The sequence below is a fragment of the Mya arenaria genome, chromosome 6 (assembly GCF_026914265.1).
Source record: "Mya arenaria isolate MELC-2E11 chromosome 6, ASM2691426v1".
In the NCBI taxonomy this organism is placed as follows: Eukaryota; Metazoa; Mollusca; class Bivalvia; order Myida; family Myidae; genus Mya; species Mya arenaria.
Genome location: NC_069127.1, coordinates 8,141,020 through 8,159,749, shown reverse-complemented (window position 1 = coordinate 8,159,749; position 18,730 = coordinate 8,141,020). Strand labels below are relative to the sequence as shown.

The window sequence follows — 18,730 nt, the reverse complement described above, 5'->3', positions numbered from 1 at the left end:
GAGAATAAAAGCGACATTCTTTTAAATTAAGATAATAATAATTCAGTCAATACATTTTCAAAAAGGGAATGATTTAGAAATGACTAAAGTCAAGATTAATAGTGAAATGTTCAGTGTGAACACTTAATGGGTTTTAAGTTCCTACAATCGCAGACACGTTTTATAGGTGTAAAAATATGGATCATTTCAGTCCATTACCACAAGGTTTTTTTTGCGCATTTTATGAATGCTTACAAGGTACATATTTGTTCTGTAAATCCATTTGTTATTGTAAGTACTGGTTTTAAGCCTATGGAATATTTTCTCCAAGATCACAGGGCAGTTATTGACTTTTGCCGAATATGTAATGTAGCTACTTTGGCAATAATAAAGCCTAGATTAACAGCGCTAATTAATATCTGAACCGGTATTAAAGGATTTGAATGAAGGTATTATTTTCGGAATGAAACAAAAGCACCTCAGTTTTCTTCAGAGGCGACAGTATTAAATTCCAAAAATCAATCAGGAGGACCATAATGATGGCTAAACATTAGTGAGGAAATACGAGCAATGTTGAAATAATTGGATTATAATAAGAAGAAGAAAACAAGGTACGTTGCTTTGATGTTGTTACCTTACTTTCGCGGTAAGTTCTGTTAAATTAAAAAGATTAAACTACTACTGTAACTAATACTCACCTTAGTGTCTTTCAAATTAAATTACACCTTCTAAATATTTGTATCACTATATAACGTTTGCTTTCAAGTAAATGTAGTTCAAAATAACTATGGCTATCATCAAGAATGCACATAAAGCATTCGCCAGTAAAACGGCAAAGAAACTGCAAAAACATGAAGAGTAGTTGGATTGTGCTTATTGTTTTTGCTCTTACATAAATAAAATTTCTTAAAGAAAACCAAGGTCTTTATGCTTTCTTCATATACTTTAAAATATTTTACATATTCCAAGGGAACAGAAGGTAAATTTTTTAATAATAAGACAATTAAATTGTTTACATTTTTGATCACATATATTATGCTTGTGGTATTGTTTTCAATGCAAAATAACCTGCACAATACTATGCAATCATGCGAAATATTTCACTTGTTAGATAAAGAAGCGAAAACACATAATTTAACCATATTAAATATATATGTATATAATTATATCTAAGTGTTAATCGCCATCGTTGATAACTTTGATCTAAAGCTAAACAAACCTATTAATGTTCATATTAAAATTTATTTATTTTAGAATTTATGCCGGATAAACTATGGACATTATGGAAAATACCTTTTTTGAGAGGCAACTGGCCATTTCGAATTGATTTACGTGTAAATAATCAGTATCACCTTCTGTATCTTAAACACCAACGGACTCGGTAATAAATGAAAATATCTAGAGAATAAATCTTAGAATGTTTTATTCTTATGTAATAGTCCACTTAAATCATACTTTTAATATATATTAAAGTAACTTACATTTCATATTTCTGTCATCATTTCATGTGGCTCCTAGCTTTACATATCTGTAGCTTTACATGTCCTTTAGTTTCGTGTTTTGTTAATGTTATTATGTCCCTTCCATGTTCTTATAAAATTATAAGATACTACATACAAAAGATATATATATATTTTTTTTAACTTATGAACCATTTGATATTCATTATAACTATATTGTTTTGACAATGTTTATTTGTATGTATATTTAATACCCTACAATCTGGGAGTTGAGCTAGTGAAGGGTCCCGAACTCTTGTAACACCATCTCGCTCCAAAGGAAGAGTCCCGAACTCTTGTAACACCATCTCGTTCCAAAGGACAAAAAAGAGGTTTAAAATCTTGCATTGGTTTAGTTAATACAGGTTGTAATTGATATCAAGGGGGGTTGTAGCGAACAAATTAAAAACTTAAAAGAGTTATATGTCTAGTTTTCCTTTTCCTAAAGAGATTTAAAACATACACTTCCGTCCACACCTCAAACCCGAAGAGCCCCGGTTACACTTACAAGAGCCTCACTCAGATATATTAACAAGCTTATCCTGGAAAAAAGACTGGACAGGTTACTCATTCTTTAGTTGACATAAAGGACAAATAAAAAGGTGTTGCTTTCCTTGTAAACAAACAATCAAACATGAAATGTTCAAACTTTAATGAGTTAATAGTAGGTCACTTAATAACACCTAAAAATAATGACAAAGATATGACTCTTGTAACTAAATGTTCTGCTTACCAACCACTTAGAAATGCACTATATGATAAAGCTAAGGATATCAATGTTGAGTTTGTTAACATGGATGAGATACATAAGTGTATATTTTTACTCTCCAATACAGATATTGTTAAATTAACCGCCAAAACCTGTTTTAATATACTTGAACTTCGATTCAATGCTTTGTACAAGTAGATAACTGATAATACTTTTAGATGTATCATAGTTTCTTAGCTTAAATGAGTCATGTAAATAAGATTAATTTCCTTATTTATAATAAACTGTTTTTTATCCTTTATCAACAATGTCAAGATATTTTGTTGTATTATTTTAGTCTCCTGTAATTCAATTTTATGAATGGATGTGCAATGAACTCTTAAATATTTGTATTTTATGTTTTGTCATGTTGTGTACATATGAGACATGAATAAACTATAAACTGTAAAGTCTAGATAATTTGTATGGACCAAACGGTAACAATACATTCGTTTCCAACACAAAAGAACACTTTGTAGCTAGCAATAATGAAAGGAATATAATACTATGCGGTGACTTCAACACTGAGCTTAATCCTTTAATTGTGAAACAAAACGGTAGATCAGAATCAAACAAAGCATGACAAATCATACTTAATAAACTTGTGTCTAATTTCTACATTATCGATATTTGGCGCGAAATAGCCCAAATTTGCACCAATACACCTGGCATTTCTGATTCCAAACCAAGCGTTTATTTGTTTTGACTACTTTCTTATTTCTGAACTTTTACGTAAGACAATACCTAAATGTAATATTAAACTAGGATTTAAAACAGACCACTCTACTGTAGTATTCACTCTTAAGTTCCTAACACACTTAAGCAAAAATTAACACCTGGTTACTTTAAAACAAATAATGGCATTATAAATGACATAGCATATCAAAATCAGATATAACCGCTGTAAGAGAAACTGTTGAATGGAAACTATAAGGTACTATAAAAACGTTTCGATTAGATATGCAACTTACACAAAATAAAAGAGAAAGAAAAAGAACTTATCGAAAAACAAAATCAAATTCAAAATCAAATACAATCAATAGCAATGAAAAATATACACAAGTATTAGCCATCTTAAAACAAGAAAAAGATAGTTTTACGACAGGAAAATCCAGCGGAATGATATTTCGTTTAAACGCTCAACACGTAGAATTTAAACAGAAAAAAGTATATATTTTGCTCATCTTGAAAAATGCCATAACGGACAGAAAACAATAACTAAACTAAAATCATAATGTATTAAACATAAATGTACAAATGCCTTAAACGAAATAAAAGCCCTGGTTCGATGGATTAACATTCGAATTTTATAAACATTCTGAGATATTTTTAATATTCATCTCTGAAATACAAAAAAACAAGGTTCAATATATATATATATATACCAAAGTCAGGTAAATATCTCGAAATACTATCAGTTGGCATCCGATAGCATCCGATAGTCTTTTAAATATAGATTACAAAGCAAAGACTTTTGCAAATAGAATACATAAATTAATCGATAAAAAATATCACCAAATCAAGCTGGTTTATAAAGGGAAGATATAAACGGGAAATATTTGACTTACACAAAAGGTTATTGACTATTTGAATAACTGAAATAAATCAGGACTACACATATTTTTCGATATCGAGAATGCTTTTGACAGCATTGATCACCAATTTATAGTTAAATGTCTACGGCATTTCAACTTTGTAGAGCTTATAGATTGGGTAAAATTGTTCTATGATGAAACAAAAGGAATTATTCTGAATAATGGTCATTTCTCAGATAGTTTTACTATCGAACGAGGTATAAGGCAAGGGTGTAACTCGTCTTCATTTCTTTTTTCTTATATGTATCGAAATGCTTTCAACTTATATTGAATGTTGTCCTGAAATCGAAGGTATTAAAATACAAAACTCTGAAATAAAACAACCATTATTTGTAAATAATAGGTCCTATAAAAAAACTTAAACATTCAATTCAAGATTTTGGAAAAAAGAACATCTAGATTGAAAATAAATTACCCAAACAAAAAGTTTCCAATAAGTATAATACATACATACTTGTAACGTTATAGGTTCCAAATGTAAGATAAACTATTATTTCAAAACGTTAATATTTATTTTCTGGGGGAAATCCCCCTGCCAACACTTTCAACCTTTCTAACTCGCAAGTCCAAAGGTTACGCCCCTAAATTACACCTCCTTTAACGTCAAAACCTGGAACCGCCCCTGCGGACGATAAACCATACGATGTAATAAAAGCACTTCAAAGCAAGTTTTGTAAGGAAATATATCGCAAATTGTATATATTTTTTTGAATTCGTAGACAAAGTTGTTTACGACATTTTACTGGAAACACTCAGACTACAAAATTTGTTAAGCATAAGGCCATCTATTCTTTGGTAAGAGTGACCTATTATATGGCCACTTTGTAAATGGATATTTATTTTTTGTATATAGCTTTCTTTGTATTCCTTTTTCCCAAAATCCGTACACACTTTGCAAATTATAAAGAAGTAAAGGGTTAATACTACAGAATTGGTTTATACTTGCAGAAAACATTAGAATAAATCATCACTCATTTTACTCTATTTCGGCATACACGATCTATCCTTACTGATCTGAGATGACTGTTTATAAAAAAAATAATGCACTGCCCCTAACGAGGTTAAGGAGATTAGCTGAATTGCGTGCTAATAATGCGTTTTGAATGTATTTGGGTGAAATGTTATCCCAAGAGCAATACAGAGGGTTAACGTGTACCTATATTTGAACAATTCGACCGCATCACAAATCATAACAGTGTCTGAGTTTAAATAATAGAGAAGATCTTAAAATATTTTTAAATTGTTAAATTTTGAATAATGGTCACAATGTTTGAGACCACCAACATTAAAAAAAGATAATCATGATTCTGCTATTGTGTTTATATATTATCGTAAAAAGCTGAAATTTACAATTAATTTTCCATTTTACCGACTGTACAAATTTCATTCATCCATTAAACATCAACATCATACATTCATTATTAACCGAGCGACCGGGAGTTAAGAGACCGTTGCTGTACCGGCGTACATCAGCTAACCAGCACCAGTTTTAAAGTTACACAGTCATATCACTATTATATTAGATAAGTATCACCATGCATCTTTTCAAATCATAGAACAAAGAACAAGTCAAATTTGTGCTTTTCAATAATAACATCACGGATATCGTTCCTTTATATGTTGTTCTACTTCACGTGTACACTGAGTTATTTGTACACTATTTCATTTGTACACTACTTCACTTTAACACTACTTCATTTGTACACTACATCATTTGTACACTGCTTTATTTGTACACTACTTCATTTGTACACTACTTCATTTGTAAAGCAGTTCACGTGTGATCTTCTTATGTGTGCTCTTCTGTACGCATACACTGCGTTATTTGTACGCTACTTCATGTGTACACTGCGTTATTTGTACACTTCTTCATTTGTACTATACATCATTTGTACACTACTTTATTTGTACACTACTTCATTTGTACACTGCGTTATTTGTACACAACTTCATTTGTACACTGCGTTATTTGTACACTGCTTCATTTGTACACTACTTCATGTGTACACTACTTCACGTGTGATCTTTCTCACGTGTGCTCTACTACACGTGTATATTACTTAACGAGTGCGCTAGTTCACATGTATACTACTTGACGCCAACACTACTTCACGTAAACACTACTTCATGTGTACAGTACGTCGCGTAAACATTATTTCATAAAAACACTACTTCAAGCATAATACTACTTCGCTTTAACATAACGTGTACACTACTTCACATATACCATACTTCAAGTGCACTTACCTTCATGAGTGCATCACTGCATGTGTATATTAGTTCACGTGTTCACAACATAACGTGTACATCATTCATTTGATCAGTTCTCGCGTGAACAATTCACCTTCACAGTAATCTTGTTTTGGGGAGTTTGTCAAACATTTCTTCAACTCTGGTGGCCTTCTTTCTATTCGGAGAACAAACATGTTTAGAGCTTTGTCACCCTGTATTTTGTTAGCAACACGTGTTTCCTTGAAAACATAAAACACGGTTATTTTACCCACTACCTTCATGATTGATACTAGTATACACTCGCATTGAGGCCGTGGAAGCGCTCGTGTGTACTGTTTAATTATTTAATAAGTGCAGTTATTATTACTTAAAAGTATCTTTAAGTACCTCTGCATATTGTTGATGCAGTAACTAATACCTACAATTTACTTTAAGTACTTTTGCATACCATAGCCCTGAAATAATATTGAATGCTATTTCAGGTTACATTACAAATGAGAACTCATTATAAATTTTAAAACCAATAATATGAACTCATGCCTAAAACTGTGAATTATACAAGAGCAAGGGCTTGATAAATAGCAATGGTTTGGTTGTGCATTCCTGTCCACGTTGACTATTTTGATTGTGTGGATTCGTATTATGAGGCTGACAACCCACCTCTGTTTACTATTAGGTGGTATGTAAAGGGATTTTAAACGGGTGTTTTTTGAATTCTACTCAAACTGAAAAATACGCAGACTTTTAAATGATGCACATAGTTGAAAAGTCATTCCGCAATTCCGGCTGAAATAAATTGGAAATTATGAAGCATTTAGGACTCGGAAGAGGAGGGGAAAACATTTTTTTTTAATTATGTTATTCTATTTAAAACATATAAATTATAAAGTTATATTTGTGCATATCTGAGTATCTCTCTGTGTTTTACTTGTATTATTGTTATTATTATCATAAATTATACTTACTAATTTAAAACTACTTAATAAGTCAGCATAGTTGAAATTAATACAATATTGAGGTTTGTGTGTGAATAGTGTTCTAATCATTGTTGGTCTTGAAATTATAAAAAAAATCCAAAGGGGGTGCCATAGGTCGATCCAGAAAGGCAAACAGACCTGCCCAGCTAACTATCGAACAGTATCATTGACCTGTGCATGATGTTGTAAAACCTTGGAGCACATCTTAAGTCAAATTATGAACAACTTAGAAGAAAATTTTAGTTTGTTTTCTATATTGATTTCGAGCTAAATATTCCAGCGAAACCCAGCTATTTAATATAGTCGTAGATCTATCCATACGACTCAACCAGAGACAGACCACCGTCCTCCTAATACTTGACTTTAGTAAGGCTTTCGAGACCGTGCCCCATCACCGACTACTATACAAGCTACAGCACTACGGGATCTCCGGAGCCACACACAGTTGGATCCTGGAGTCCTGGTTATGTAAACAGTGAGTGGTCCTTGATGGCTCCAATTCTACAAGATCCCCAATCTTCTTGGGAGCCCTCCAAGGAACGGTGCTATGTCCCCTGATGTTTTACTATATATCAGCGATATCGCCGGCAAGGTCTCACTCACAACTAGGATCAAATTATTCGCTGATGGTTGTCGTTTGTACAGAGCTATCAACAACGTCAAAGACCAGATACAACTCCAACAAGATTTAGATTTACTCATACAATGATCAAAAACATGGTTAATTAAAGTGCCTTAAAGTTCCACGTCCTCAAAATTACTAGAAAAAAGAGACTACAGCGATACGCACAACTCCATCAGTAAGACACCACTCCAGAGTATTCTACATCATAAATAACTCGGAATCAAATTAACATCAGATTGAGCCTGGAAACTCATATTGGCAACATTACAGGAAAAAGCTCAAAAATACTCAACCTACTGAGGAGACATGTTTATAACTGCAAGCAAGAAGTAAACGGAAAGTCATTCAACTCTCTAATACGACCACATCTTGAATACTAATCTTCAGTCTGGGACCCATACTTTAAACAGGATATTCAATCCCTCGATAAAGTGCATAGACAGTAGACACCCGTTCTCCAATTTAAATACCAAATTATGTTGCCCCAGCACGTTTCCATAGGAGACACAACCTATATTGAACTCCAGGCCAACTACGAACAATACAAGAACAGCACCCTGCCTCATACCATACGAGACTGGAACTCCCTTCCTTCGGACCTGGTGCAGATCATCTCTGTGCAAGCTAAGTCAAGCCGATTAGGACTATATTTAGTGCCGAATATAAACGCATGGATAAGCCAATAGGGGCCATATTTAGTGCCGATAGTAACCGCTAGGACAAGGCGATAAGGACAATATATAGTGCCGGCCAAGCCGACTATGACTATGTTTAGTGCCGAATGTAAACGGAATGAAAAGCCGATTAGGACTATGTTTAGTGCCCAATAGCCGACTAGGACTATATTTATGGTCGAATGTCAACGCATGGACATTCCGACTAGGATAATATTTAATGTCGAATATAAAGGCTAGGACAAGCCGACTAGGACTATATTTAGTGCCGAATGTAAACGCCAGGAAAGGCCGAGTACCAATGCAAGGACAAACCGACTAAGACTTTATTTAGTGCCGAATGTATCGTTAGGGCATGCGGCTTTGAACTTTCACTATTGCTGAAATGGCCAAATTCTTACAATACTATTACTACTACAATGTATAAGTTTTTGCAGAAAAATAACCTTCTGAGAACATTAACAATTTTCTGTGATGACTTTTATTGTAATGGTCACAGAGGGTTGTTTTTCTGCAAAAGCTTGAGTTATGGTGTTGTTAGAATGTATCCAAGAGCTTCATTTATAACGTTTAGTATGTTTTTCCTGGACCTGTGTTTCGGCTGTATTCTATAAGTTTAAGGCTATTGTACCGGACCCCGTACTTGCAATAATCTGCGGCGACACTATTGTACTGAAACTACACTAAATCTTGGGTTGAAATAATTATGTTTATTCAGACTTATTGATAGAATCCAATACATTAAAGATTCTGTGCGTTTATAAAATACCGTTTGTTCTTCAATAGTCATAATATTAACATAAATCATGTCGGTACTTTTTAGAATTCCTTTATATAAAAGACGAAATCCACAACTGGTGATTAGGTTAAAATTATTAATCCCCGCAAACTTAGCATTCAATGAAAGAAATAGAATTACTTTATATTGTGAGTTGCGTTATAAGGTGATGGATTTGCCCACAATATGCAAACCAAACAAATCGACTTGATGTAATTTCACACCCTCCAGATAATGCTCGAATAGAAAAAAAGAACATCTAAATTGATTCTCTTACATAAATGGGAAACGATGAAGGCCTTGAAAGACATCTATGGGATTATAGAAAATGAGTGTTTACATTCACTCTTGAGGTGAAGACATTTGCTAAAAGATCAAGTAAAAAGCTAAGTCCCCCTAAGAATATTCAATTGTACAACTACTACCACCATTCATAATCGTTTACATGCTTGTCACGTATAAAAATACAAAATACAAAGCTTTTCATAAAGGCCTACATCGGTACAAATCTTTGACAAAAAATATGCACTATTATTTTGCTCGGTGGTTGTTACACAGAACATCACTCTATATAGTGTCTTAGACATAGAAAGTAAAATGCCATTTTTATAAACCAATGGAGGTCAGAAATGCTGTACGGCAATTATTTCTAATGTTCATGGCAATTATTTATAATCACAATTATAATCGCATTACAGGAATCATTACTTCGAGGAGATAATTAACATTAAAGATGGCTGCCTTCAAAAAACTGCTGGGAAATGTGATGAAAAAGTAAGTCTTGTTTATTATTTTCCTAGATTCATATTAAATATACTTGTACTATTTTTTTCTCTTAACGCTGCACTTCCAGTTGGGATATGGCAAATTTACTTTGAGAATTTAAAGGTGTTTCGAGTGCAAAACAACCATTACGTATTTGTTTGTTTTTTATATTACAACGTAATTGGCATTTTCCTACTGATTCTTCGTCAAACATTTTAACAAACAATGAATACAATCTTCATTTTTGGCGACGAATGTGCCGTGTGATAATATGAATATTACATGTGCTGCCATTAACATACTGTCGGGAACTGCTTCTCAACCAGTAGCATTTTATGAAATTATTCCCCAAACTCTTTACGGAAACGTGATAAAGCTTGCCAAAAGCTCGCTTTACATTGTTAACTCCACTCGAATACTAATTATATGATTGTTGCATTCCATGAAAACTCATGTGAAGTCCTTACTTTATATGCCATATACTTTCTTAAAAAGTTTTTATCGTTAGGATGAAGTTATTATCAAGCTTAAAACTTAATACACTGTGGATTTGCTTTTTATACACCATGAAAGCTTTAAGACTGTATGTTTTGTTTTACTTTCAGCAAACCAGGCGCGCCAAAGAAACAGGCTACTGATGAGTATGATTTATTTATTTTCTCTAAAAAGTCCACTTAAGCTGACTGTTTTGCTTTGATCTGTCGTCCTGAGACACATTTCAATTAGTGTAATACATTAAGATATCTGGATACATTTTAGAATTCAGTCTTAAATTCAGTGACACATTTCAGTTGATAAGACCTGATGCATATTCTATGCAGTATAGTTTTAAACGTGAAAGATCGTACAGTAAATGACCAAATTGTATTAACAACACTAAAATTGTTCTGCTGGAATATCAAGTTCTCAAAACTAAGGCAAAAGAGAAAATCTTTAGAGGACTTAAACATGAATTCAAATTTCAGTTTAGAGCAACTGTATTCTTTAAGATCATGTTACTAAACCTTAGATGGCAATATCCCGGTTTTAACCATACACTAAATGAAGTATAAAACCACGTGACTCTAATCGCTCTATTGTTGCCAGTGGTGAGGATGATCCTGCACGTGTACCGAGTGCCAACTCAGAGAAGGGCGACAAGCTATCCAAGATGATGAACTTGCTCACCAAGACAAAAATGTGAGTACCTCGTATCTCTCGTTTATTTGGCCTTTTTAAACTGTCAAGTCCAACGTGAAAACATAATGTTTTTATCTTTGGTTGTCTAAGGCTCTGATTAAGATTCCGTAGTTTTCGAAGACAAGAGGTATCGTATCATCTCTGTGGCAAAAATCTGGTCCAAAAGGTCCAACCTGTTGGGAACTATTTCAATATGGAAGGTTTTCTTCTTTAGGAAAGACGTGTAGGTTTCCCTCGTTTAAAATTCCAAAATTTTACGTATATTGATCTATTTTCAAATAGAACGAGGATGGCTCTGGTAACAGTTATTTCCATTAAGGTAGTTCTCTCTTTACCTTATTTTCCGTAAGATGGGCAAATCTCCTTCCCATACAGATGTGGATATTTCTTTTTTATTAATGCCATTGAAGTAGATCACAAGTATCATGGTCGGATAGAAGAGAGTTGCATCCAATTCCCAACCCTTATAAAGGTTATGGTGTGGAAACTAAGTTTAGCGATACTACTTAAACTTCAATTTCACTTGAAGGTTGGCTGTTTTTGAGTTTATTCAATTCCTTTGATTTATAAGTATGTAGTGAGTTTGAATTGTAAACCTGAAATTCTTCCCGTATATAGTGTCCGAACTTGAAAGCATTTCCGAAATACCCTTTCACTAACATTCTTCCAACTGGAAGAGGAACCTGGAACAAGTAAACAATTCATAGAACATTATTTTATAAGACAATTACCAAAATATGGACTATCAAAGCTAACAGATACAAAAGATTCACGTCGTTCAAATAACAAACGAAAACAGCCATCGTCGGATACCCCCGATAAACTACTACGCTAGGCTTTATGGAGTATAACGGATATAAGGTACCGTAGGTGCCGACGATGGAAAACAGCGTGCGTGGCAAGACTGTTTTGAGGTTAAATACTACTTATACTACAACATCTTATAAGTACATTTTTCAACAGTTACGTCCCATTTCAGATCTCTATAGATACATTCGGGCGAGGTTTATGTGTCGTTAATGTGTTGTTTTTTCAGTCGGTACATTTATGAAACAATAGCGATATTTGCAAATATAAAATAACACCCGTATGGAACAAAAACGCTCGGGTTGGGATGAATCTGTCTTACACTGTCGGCCATGGAATGTACTTATGTTATTCCTAGGCTGAAATGACCGGTTATCTAGGTCTGGAATTTCATGTATAAATGTAGGGATTTTCCCCATAAAGTAGGTAACCGTTCTTTCCACGTTCAAATTGAATGTGTACCTGTTCTTTATTGCAAATAAAACCACAGACCTCCATATAGTGAACTTCTCTCGCCATAACGTGGGTGTCCTAAATATGTATATCTATCTTTACAATGTCGTAAGCGCGTAACCCTTTCCAAGTTTATTCAAAGTCAACAATTGTTGGCATTTCTCTGTTAATGTCCAAAATATAAATATCTACCATTTATGTGCACAACTCTCTTTTGAAGATCGATAAAACAGAGTTTTCTTTGCAAGTGAAACCTTTGATTATCCTTCTTTTATATTTCAAGTGATCTTTTTTTCTTTTACAATTGGTAATTTCAAGTGTAATAGGGAAGGAAAAGGGAATAAGTTGGCCATGTAATGAAACTTTTCCATTTCCAGATAATGCAATGCAAACTAAAAGAACAAACCCAGTAGCCAAAACATTACGAGGGCACATGACTGAGGCTAAATGGACACTTTAACGATAGACACACAATACACAAACACATACGTTTTCCAAACCCAAACAATACAAGTTATTTTTTCCAAGTTCAAAATGTTTATTTTTTTCCAAGGCCATACAATACACAACTATTTCCAAGCTTAAATTGTATCCTTGTCCAGAATGGTTGTATCTCTCTTCTCGCCATACATATGCGCATCTCTCTTTTCGAGTGGACGTATACACCTCTCGTTTATGTTTTCAAGTCTACAATGTCAGTATCTCCCTTTCAGAGGACACACGATCTTTCCCAACTCAAAAACATTGACATCGCTCCTATAAATCGAACGAAGATGTGTGTATCCCCTTTTAATGAAGTGGGTAACATTGTTTTTATATTGTGGCCCTCTCTCTCTCTTTCCAATAGCAGTGTCCTAGTCCAAAAAAAAGTATTTGCAAGCCATAATTGTCGGTATCTTTTCTTCCCATATAGTGGGTAGCTCTTGTAAACCTTCCAAAAAGTATAGAGTAACATTGAGCATCTGTGTTTCTCAAAAAGCATGCTATTTTTTGTTTCAAGTATAATCTATGGGTTTTCGTCGTTCTCTATTTGTCATGTCCAAAAACGTGTTTATTACATTTTCAAACGGTATACATTTCTAAGCAAATCTCTTTCCAAATCCAAATTGTGGGTTTCTTTTTTCAATCAATGTTACCATGCAGATAACACCCTGTTGGTATATGACGTGTCTTTAAAGTACTTTTCTTACCTGTCTTCAATATGGATTTCTCACTTTCGAATGGGATGACTCGTGTCATTTTTCTGAATACTTAATATAATAATCCATCTCGACAAGTCCGTGAAGAAAGTTTGGACATCTCTACTTTCCCATGGAGTTTGTTTCTATATATGTATGTCCCTTTTGCAAGGTCATACGCTGGTAACTCTTTCCGAGTCCACAAGGTGCATATTGCTATTTCAACTGTTGATGTCTCTCTGTTAACGTCCACAGTAATTATTATGTGGACAACTATCTTTCCAAGGTCGATAAATTAGTATTTATCTTCTCTCGTCGAATTTTTGATTATCCCCTTTTTATATTTCAAAATGATTTATTGATCAGCAGTTTTATAATTTTACTATCACATTCAAATAGTGTTTCTTTAAACTAAGTGATATCGATAGCTTCATCAAAGGCAGCTTCGTGTACTATCAAATAGCTTGACACTATTGTCATTGGCTTTGTATTAATTCAGTCGCAAACAATGTTCAATGAGAGGAAAACGTTTGTCAACAAACAATGAATTTGATTTTTAACAATGCGAATGCGAGGTCCTTGTGAATCATTTAGATACATTTGATAACACAAATTTCTGAAACCAGATGATATTCCTTTTCATTTTTTTATATATAAGGGAAGGTTAATAAATAAATCATAGGAAGTTAATTGTTGACGCCTTGATGCATACAATGGTTCCGACAATACTACAGCGAGGGAGCTCTTCAAAACTGTCTCTTCCTTTCCCATTTGCTTTCATGCCTCTAACTTAAACTCGGTTGTGTTACAATGAAAATTTTAAACAATTAATGAACGCATTGTCTGCCATTTTGATGAAACCGGAAATACGACACTGTGATTATATCTAGATACTGTGCTGGAGTGTTGCTATATAGAGTTTGGAACTGATCGAGTACCTCATTTAGATTGAAACGGTGAACGTAAGTTCTCAAAACTTGAAGAGCATAAACGCTCCTCATGTTCAGTGATATGTAAATTTATTAGGAATTCTCGCTTTTGCTGTTGCTTTCTTTTGGGGGAAAATCGCAATCTATCTGCCACATAAGGAGCGTATTCATTTAAGTAGCTTTTCAGCTGAAACCGTGAACATTAAATGGCAGTTAATATTCTTGAATGTTTTTGCTTAGTTTATATAACATGTCATTTTCACATGGATTTTACAGCCTTTTGATTGCGGGCAGGAAATTAGTGTCCCAGAATCTAATCAGGAAATATGGATCTTAAACCAAAGTCGCGCTTGTCTTTCATCTTAATCCGACATGAGATGCGTTTTAGTATTATATTATCTTTTGGATGTGGATGGCATTTCAATTTCTTGGTCTCTGTTGCCACCTTGTGTTTGTACTTAAAATACAGTGCACTGTTGAAGTCTATAACAGAGAATGTTCCAACAGTTCGTCATTCATGTTAGTGAATGTTTGCGTTATGTGTTAAGGCAGCTTATGTCAGTGAATGTTTGCGTTATGTGTTAGGGCAGCTCATGTCATATCTGTTAATTTTTAATCCTGAATTTTACTTGCAGTCAGATGTATTATAATAATACGTATTGATATGGAATAAACTTAGTTGGATTATTTACTTTATATTATTTGAAATACAGATCATGTTTGTATGCTGGATATCATAAGTCAATCAACTGATTCAAACTTTTTCTTTAAACAACTTTTCTGATTAATTGAACCTGAACTTGTAGGAAGTTGTAAAATTGCTCTAGGATTTGTAAATGTCATTACATTTGTATCGCTATATATGTGCGCACTCTTTTAGGAGAAAACAAAATATCACTGCGGATGTAAAAATGAAAGATGAGAATCGTAATGAGAGATACTTACAATGTAATCAGATAAGCCCTCAATGGAGACATTTCAATGGTGAAAATTATATGCATATCTATTAGAATATATGGATGAACGTGTGGAACTTATTTTTGTTCAAAAAGAGATTGGTAATCAAGACGTTTTGTTATATTTATCGCGTGTACGGCAACGATTTCACATCAAAGATGCAGGTCTGATAAGATAAAAGACTTTGTTGAAAAGAACTTTCCACTTTTAAAATCCGCTGCTCTTTAGGTAAGACTCGATTGGTGTCAGCATTGCGCAGGCAAATCTTAATAATCACTTAAGTCGGCAGTGTCCGTAACGTCAATATATCAAAACGCATTGGATTAAACGTTGACTTCAAAGCAAGGGGCAACACAGCACATTATTAGCTTTGACATTGACCATAAAACGAACGGGACAAATTTCCAATACTGAACGGGTACTCTATTCGGAGAACGTATAAACCCCGGAGATGTCAAGCCGTCGAGAGACAGATAGGCTGAACATAACTCCGTCGGTGAGCCGTCGGGGTAGCGCTATGAGGAGCTCGTTTGACGGCGGCCTTCTGCAACCTCCAGACACCCGCCGGCGGCGATCTTCACTGCTGTAAGTGAGCCTATTGTAGATTTATAACCTTAAGTCCATATAGATGCATTGAGTCTTCGATCGTTTACGATTTATTTCAGTTTTGAAGTTGTGTGCTGTTATCGACCAATCGGTAATCGACATTTAGCTCAACATCCAATGTTCAGCTGGTTCGTCATCATTCAGTTGAACATTCATCACAAAAAAAAAAATGTTCAAAATGTTCATCATTCAGTTGAGCTGGCTTGCCATCATTCAGCTTGATAATCGGCTCGATATTCAAAGAGCAATGTCCAAAGTCTTTGATTGTTGATTGCCGATCCACGCACCCTAGTATTGAAAGACTGCTGTAAATGTCGAATTGATAAGTCTCTCGTAAAGTGCCCATTATTATGGTTAAAATAATATTGAAGCTGTGGTGACCAGGTACAGGTTATAGTGTCTTCAAATAGAGATTTGTTGGAGCAATTCTCCTAGTTTGAAAGCGATCTTGTTTTTTAATGGCATTGATACATACAATCTTTTTGGTAGTTGTCCATGTGTTAGCACACTATTTATGCGAAAAACTACAGAAACAAGCTCAGTAGCAAACAGTTTAAACATAAACCCAGTTTAATGGCACTGGGTAAACGCCAAAGACATATAATATAAAACAAAACGATGGGGGTGACATTGATACGATGGGTGCGAAATAGCACGACGGGATTCAAGCCCGCTCTCAGTTCCATATCAAACGTGGGCGTGCACAGGGCTGCGACACATTTCAACGACGTTTACAAAGTGTGAAATCGTGAATCGATTCAGATCAATAACAAACGAACTGAGCTCAACGTTCATTTGTTACTAATCTGAATCGATTTATTTTTATCATTTCTTAGTCACAATAATAAGCCTGCCGAAACAAATCACGTCAAAATACTCTACTTCTATGAATTTATCATCACTTGGCTCTAGGTCAGGAATTCCTAAGTGAATTCACATATTGTATTCTGTTTTTGCAGGTATTAATTATTAAAACTTGCCAGTCATTTGGGGATATTCTGAATGTTGAACGATTAATCGTTGTAATGATTGCTGTATTGTATCTAGTATATAATGGCGCGTTTTGTGTTTTAAAGGCCAAAAAGTTCAGTATGTACTCTTATAATGCCACACATATTCACCACACAGTTATAACTGACGTCCAGTAATTCCGTACCAATTAAGAACAAAATTTAAGTACATTCAATTCGATTTTTGAATAAAATAGGTCGTTCAATTGCAATTAGCAAGTGCATAAAAAATAGATCGACTCCCTATCACGATCTCTTGGAGAGAAAGTGAATTTGCTAAATTCGTTGTTTTTGTTGTGGTCTCTTAAAGAAAATCTACGGCATAGTTATAGAGAATTGCTTAACATATTGATATTAATATTGAATGAGTTAAACCTTAAAGGAACATTCATGAAAAAACAACAACATAAAAACACTCTTCTTTTTATCATCGGTTATCACATGTTATTTTTGCGGATTTTTGCACGGCACGCTTTTCTCATTTTTCTCCTTACTTATATAACCAAATATATACAAAATCCAGCGACATTATCTAAGGGTTTGAGTAGTGTATGATAGAAAATGTTGCAGTCTACATATCGAAGACAATTTTCCAGATCCTCTTACAACGTTTAATCTTCTTTCCAATACATCAGTCCTGTCAACTTCAGAGGGATTTTCACTGGAACATTTATTTAGTATTTATCTCCCAGAACAAAACACCAAGCTGTGGCGAAAAACATTTATTTTGTGATGTAAAGTGTTATTGGACATTTAAGAAAAAATAAAACACTACTTCTTAATAATAAACTATCTAACATCTACGTGGCCGCGGACTACTTTCATGTTAGTAAATATGACCAGACAGTTGTGGTAATTATGACGACAGTTCTCAGCATAGGCGTGCCATCCGTTCGGCGAGGGTCTTTCGGAATTGACAGCTTAGCGTTGCCGCCATCTCTCGGAAACCGGAAGGGCTCCATTAGCAAGCGTGGCTCGTTCGAGGGGCTACAGATACCGCTTATAGACTCCATCCGCACGCGCAGACGCTCTTCCGTATTGTATGAAATAGTTACCTATATTTCTGTCTTGTTTAGGAATTGAACAGTTTATACACGATTGCCAACAATTTTGCGATATATTACTCTCAAAAGCTACATATTAAATATACTAAGACTATCCATTTTCATAATATACGTATTAAGCACTCAAGGTATCCGATAGTTGTCTCAGTGTATTGATATAAAAATGTTTTGTAAATACGTTCATTCAACTTTCATTCAACATCAATGATATACATAAGTTCATTTTATATATAAATTATATATATAAAATTACAATTTTGATATTATATGCCAAACGAGACACGTCCAGCTTAAGGCTAGAACCATTCAACCACAGACAGGTAGACCCTTTAAGCAGGTCGGCTTACTGTTATCATTATTAGATAATTCAAAACATATGCATGTTATCGCTTGGACTGGTATTAATTCAGGATGCAGATGTCAATATACACAATGAGAACGTAACTAAAATAAATACATAAAATATATAACATGACATTAGTATAAACAAAAACATTGCTCTTTCCATTGTCATATCTATTTCTATTTCAAAATCCAAATAGTTGGTATTTCTACTATTGAATGTCCAAGCCTTTTTCCTGCTACAAATTACGTGGAAGGCTCTCCTAGTGGAACATTTGATTACCCCCTTTTCATTTAAGAAAACTCTTTTCCTCCCAAAGGCCATCATTTTTT

The 18,730-nt window shown here is 34.1% G+C and overlaps 1 protein-coding gene across 8 annotated transcripts in view; it reads left to right on the top strand.

Annotated features, from left to right (window-relative positions):
* The first annotated feature begins 288 nt into the window (after nt 1-288).
* The window catches only part of LOC128237037 (androglobin-like), a 105,562-nt gene continuing 87,120 nt past the window's right edge, over nt 289-18,730 (top strand). For 6 of the 8 annotated variants that reach the window (XM_052952221.1, XM_052952222.1, XM_052952220.1 and 3 more), the window contains exons 1-4: nt 290-590; nt 9,806-9,881; nt 10,478-10,513; nt 10,959-11,051. In XM_052952221.1, coding sequence (XP_052808181.1) covers nt 9,841-9,881; nt 10,478-10,513; nt 10,959-11,051 — 170 coding nt within the window. In that variant the 5' untranslated portion in view covers nt 290-590; nt 9,806-9,840. Of the gene's footprint in view, nt 591-9,805; nt 9,882-10,477; nt 10,514-10,958; nt 11,052-18,730 lie in introns of all 8 variants that reach the window. The other 2 variants (XM_052952216.1, XM_052952215.1) reach the window with 1 other exon arrangement.